At 40.7% G+C, this 5,000-nt stretch overlaps 1 protein-coding gene across 1 annotated transcript in view; it reads right to left on the bottom strand.

Annotated features, from left to right (window-relative positions):
* The window catches only part of LOC123520127, a 12,094-nt gene that overhangs the window by 111 nt on the left and 6,983 nt on the right, over window positions 1–5,000 (bottom strand). Inside the window, 3 exon segments of the mRNA XM_045282061.1 lie at window positions 1–351; window positions 3,438–3,634; window positions 4,805–5,000. The exon segment at window positions 1–351 is cut by the window's left edge and continues 111 nt beyond it; the exon segment at window positions 4,805–5,000 is cut by the window's right edge and continues 42 nt beyond it. Of these exon segments, the coding sequence (XP_045137996.1) occupies window positions 248–351; window positions 3,438–3,634; window positions 4,805–5,000 (497 nt within the window). The 3' untranslated portion in view covers window positions 1–247.

Genomic DNA, 5,000 nt, shown 5'->3' with positions numbered 1-5,000 from the left:
ACTATAATAATAATAATAATAATAATAATAATAATAATAATAATAATAATAATAATGATTATTATTGTTATTTACTACTATTACTACTACTACTACTACTACTACTACTACTACTACTACTACTACTACTACTATTATTACTACGGCTACTACTATTATTCGTATTGTTATTAAGTATTGCTATAATAAAGTAGTTTTTGCTCTTTGTAATATGAATTGCAATAATCCTATAATGCCGCGCGTGAGGTTAGTTATCCCAGGTAAAGAGGAGAGGAAGTTCCAACAGAGGATCGGCATCGCGCGGGTTCCTCATCCATATGGTCCACGTCTTCTTGACTAAATCGAACACACCTGTAATAAACACCATTGAGGATTGGCCAAACTACGAAGATGACCTCCCTACACACACACACACACACACACACACACACACACACACACACACACACACACACACACACACACACACACACACACAAAGATTAAATTAGCTTACATGTTTTATTGATCACTACATATAAAATATAACTAAATTATAGCATATGATCCAGCAAATACACTATTATATATTCAACACTAATGCACATCAAAACACATAAAACACATACCACAAAAAACACAAAACACAGAAAAAAAGAAAAAACACATGAAGTACATACCACATGAAAATACAAAACACAACTCATAAAACACATGAAGTAGTACATACTATATAAACAGAAAACAACATAAAACACATGAAACACATACGTACCATATAAACTAAATAAAAGACACGCGCTCTAATTCAAGCTTAAAAATATATACTATTGATAGTTACAATATCTGATATGCAATATCACGTTAGAGCATCACTATATTTATTTGAGAAGAGCTCCTCAACAGGGGAAAAGTTATAAGCATCTCTCAGTTGTTGAGTCAGTATGCGCTGTTGTGTTACATGTACAGTATCTCTGTTTGTATCTGACCACTTGCGTATGCAAGTCCTCTCCTCTACCGCCAACCTTCCTCTTCCCCTTCTATTCCACCTTCTGACTTCAGTTGCCAGTGAGTGTACCGACACGCGGAACCGAGTACAGGCAACGCGATGGTGCACAGAGTGGACTTGCTAGTTAGGGTTTAGGTCTCTATACACAACCCGCCTTCAATAGTTAAAATCAAGAAGTTTTGTGTTCAGTTCGTTAAATTCCACTTCTGTATCGTTAGTGTTAGCATGCCACAACAGATCATCTATATATACATCCGAGTCGTATGTTGATTCTCCATAACGATTCTTAATGACAGAGCGAATCCTCCATTGCCGCCCTCTCGTCCAACATCTTACAAAAGAATTTTCTCTGTTTGCTCTTCACCAAGGAGTGTAATGGGGGATAACTCGGTGTAACACACATCACTGCATATGGATAATCGCAGATCGAGTAAATTCTTTAATGACTAGTTATAGAATTTTACCATCGGTCTCAGGTCAGCCAGGATTCGCACCCGTACAGAACGGCTGACATTACGCACGCTTCAAAAACTCTTTTTTTCTTGACCGACGACAACACGGACCCGTCAGCAGTGAAGGGTAACCCTAGGTACATGTATTGGTACACGATTTCACCACCAGTCCGTCTAAGCGTAACACTTCTTTGTCCTCTATCGTCCCGTATCACACACACACACACACACACACACACACACACACACACACACACACACACACACAAAAAAAAAAATCAACAAAATTTCTTCATAAGAGAGAATTTATATGAATCATTCTCTCCCTGGAAATTGACAACAAAACAATATCATCCATAAGAATCAAAACGTGTAACCATTTCAAGAAGCCATCATCATTACAGTTATCCTTTCTATAAGTTTATTAATATCATTTACGTATACATACGGGCGAGATGTGGGAGAGCCCTGGCGGACTACAATCGCATATATGGTGGTACCGATGATGCTCTCCGTCATAGTGTACATTGCACAGATGACACCCAACATTACCATGCCACATCCAAGGCGCATTAAAATTCTTATTAGTATATGTCTTGGCACTAAATTATAAGCTTTACTGAAATCTATATATGTCACAAATAACTTCTTTTTCCTTCTAGCAAAATCCGTTAAAAGACGTAAGGTCACAATAGGTTCCACACCCGAGACCTCTCCGTGCTCCTGCCTGCTCACGGTATGGTTTGAACCAGTGTTCCAGTCTCGTGCACAACACCATATGGAACAGCTTCGAGATACCGTTCGTTACGCTGATGCCTCTGTAATTTTTAGTATCTTTACTATCCCCGATCTTAAAAATAGTAAAATATTACGCATGATTACAAACTGTTGTGTACTGGGCATTAGTAAATATTGTGCTAAAAATGTGATATGACCCACTGGCTTGGAAGTAGCTTAAAAGCACAGGGAGCGATACCATCGGGGCCGCAAGCTTTATTTGCATTGATCTTAGTAATCTGAGCACTGACTTCAGCGGGGGATATTGGGTCACCTAACACCGGTATCGTTACTTGAACGTCCCGACACTCGTCTTCCAGATCGGGTGTGGGAACATTCATTAAATTGTCATAATAAAGTTGAAATTCCTCATCAGAAGGCTTATTATCAGTTTGAACACTTTCACTTAGGGTTCCGTTCCAATTGATGGCTTGCCACGTCAGCCTGTCATTCCAGATCTGCAGCAGCTGCTCCCAACAGGAGAGCATGCTGCTCCTGCTCCCTCGCTCTCCCTCACCGCCACACCGGCTTGATTTGGCGCAATCGTACTGTACGTTGGCTGTTTTCGGCGCAGTCATTGATATCATTTATGTTTTGATGGCTCATCATATCAAGATTATGCACATTATCACAAAATGAATGTCTATCAATAATAGGAAATTTTACAGGCACCAGCGCATCATGTGCTGAGGACTCAAGGCAGGCGTGCGCACCAAGACAGCACGCGCTGTGGTAAATAGTGTTCAGACTAATCGCAGAAACATTTACTTCAATGCTAATAGGAACATGATCCGAAGGTAAACACCCTGTATTGTGGAAACAAAAGGAATCTACAACATTTAACACATCACGTGACAGCCAATTTCCTCTTCTACGGTACGTCAAGTCGCCCTTAAAGTGACGTGCAGAAGTCACCAACTGGTTGTTCAATACCAGTAACTTGTTATTCACACACTTCGTAGACAGCACATAGGCATTGTCAACAATGGCAGGGTATTCATACAAGTGAGCGCTAGTAATATCGCTAAGGGTTGGTAACACACGAACATATTCCTCAAATATAGAACAACAGATGAATATTCGTAACGCTCGGTTGATACACACTCACTCCTGCCTGTTCCTCTAGCTCATAGAAACGAGGACAGTTTACTTGATGAAGTCTCTCTCTCTCTCTCTCTCTCTCTCTCTCTCTCTGAAGAAAAAAATGAAGAGGGTCTCACCGAGGGCAACAGTCTTCCCGCGGTCTTTCTCGGAGCCCTCCCTGAAGAACGGCAGCGTATCTTCAGTGTCAGAGAGAATCTCCATCAAATCACAGCAGTTCTCTGGGACGGGGAACTGGGAGGCGCGGGCATGGCGGTGGATACTGCTCTCCATGCAGCAGCCGTCCTCTTCTTGGATGTTGGTCAGGCGAAGGTATCTGCAGCACGTTAAGGAACGACAAAGTGAATACATCATGATTCAAAAGCGAAGCAATGGGAGTCGAATTCTTGTAAAAAATATTACGTCATTACAATCAAAAGTGACTCCGTGATGGCTGTATGTTTAAATATTCGATTGATATTACATAGTTAGGGAACAGTTGGTCAAATGTTTATAATGAAGGTACACACAAACTTATATAGGGGAAGGTGGGGTAAGACGGACCCATGGTGTAAGACGGAAACCCTCTTCTAAATACAAGCATAAAGGGCGAGTTTCAAAATTTTACTCTTAGATATCCTTCACGTCGCCCAACAATGACATACATCATCACTACCAGTAGGCACGCTAAGTTTCCCTTGCGCTTCATTGGGAAATATTTGTCATTTTATGCAGTGCTGATGTTATACGTACAAGGTAAGACACTGCTTGTTTTATATTCAAATAGTTGTTATAATGATTTAGTACTTATGGTATACATGGCCATGAGTGTATACTTTTGGTAAACATTTCGACATTTTAATGTTTACTAATGGGGTAAGATGGACCCCATGAGAGGGGAAGGGTGGGTTTGTTGTGCTAATCGCAAAAATCGGGGCTCATGAGCAATGTGCAGGGATAGATGATGATGATGATATTGAGGAAGAGGTTTTTGTGTGTAATTTATGTCATTAAGTTGTGCAGGGATAGATGATAATTTTGGATTTTTTTCTTTTTGTTCGTTTGATTGGTACCAACAAATCAGGCTGGTGAGCAATGTGAAGGGTTATGCCGATGACGAGGAAGAGTTTTTTATCTGTGCTTTATGCCAATAAGGATTTGTTTTTTCATGCTCAGTTTGCGGGATAAGAGGGACCCCTGGGGGTCTATCTTTCCCCATTATTTCATTTTTGGCCAAAGAAAAATCATTATTTTATAAATTCTTGTGCTTCATTGTTTTCCTTCAAAAACCATGACCCGGGTGTGGACTTCGAAGGTAACATCCCAAAGCACCACGACAACCCCACAAACCCCCAAATATCATATAAATGGTTTCTAGACTCAATACTTTGTTAAGTGGTCTGTCTTACCCCACCTTCCCCTACCTCAAATTTGAAGACAACAACAATAGTAAGACCTGCAACTGAAATAAAAAACACCATCGTCAGCATTATGATTCAGTACTTACCTGTTGGTATGCAAAAGGTGTTCCCCAAGGCTCAGCGTCACGATAGACAAAGGTGACTCATTACTGTCTTCTGCGGGAGCTATTTCTATGTTTTGAAATGAGTAGTCTCCGTTCGGGTGCATGAAGACCATATTGACGCTGAAGCCGTGTGCTGAACCCGTCCCCTCGTCTCTCAGAATACTATGTGCCTCACCTA

The sequence above is a fragment of the Portunus trituberculatus genome, chromosome 46 (genome assembly GCF_017591435.1).
Source record: "Portunus trituberculatus isolate SZX2019 chromosome 46, ASM1759143v1, whole genome shotgun sequence".
Lineage (NCBI taxonomy): Eukaryota > Metazoa > Arthropoda > Malacostraca > Decapoda > Portunidae > Portunus > Portunus trituberculatus.
The sequence above is the reverse complement of the archived record's forward strand: the minus strand, read 5'-3'. Positions and strand labels throughout refer to the sequence as shown.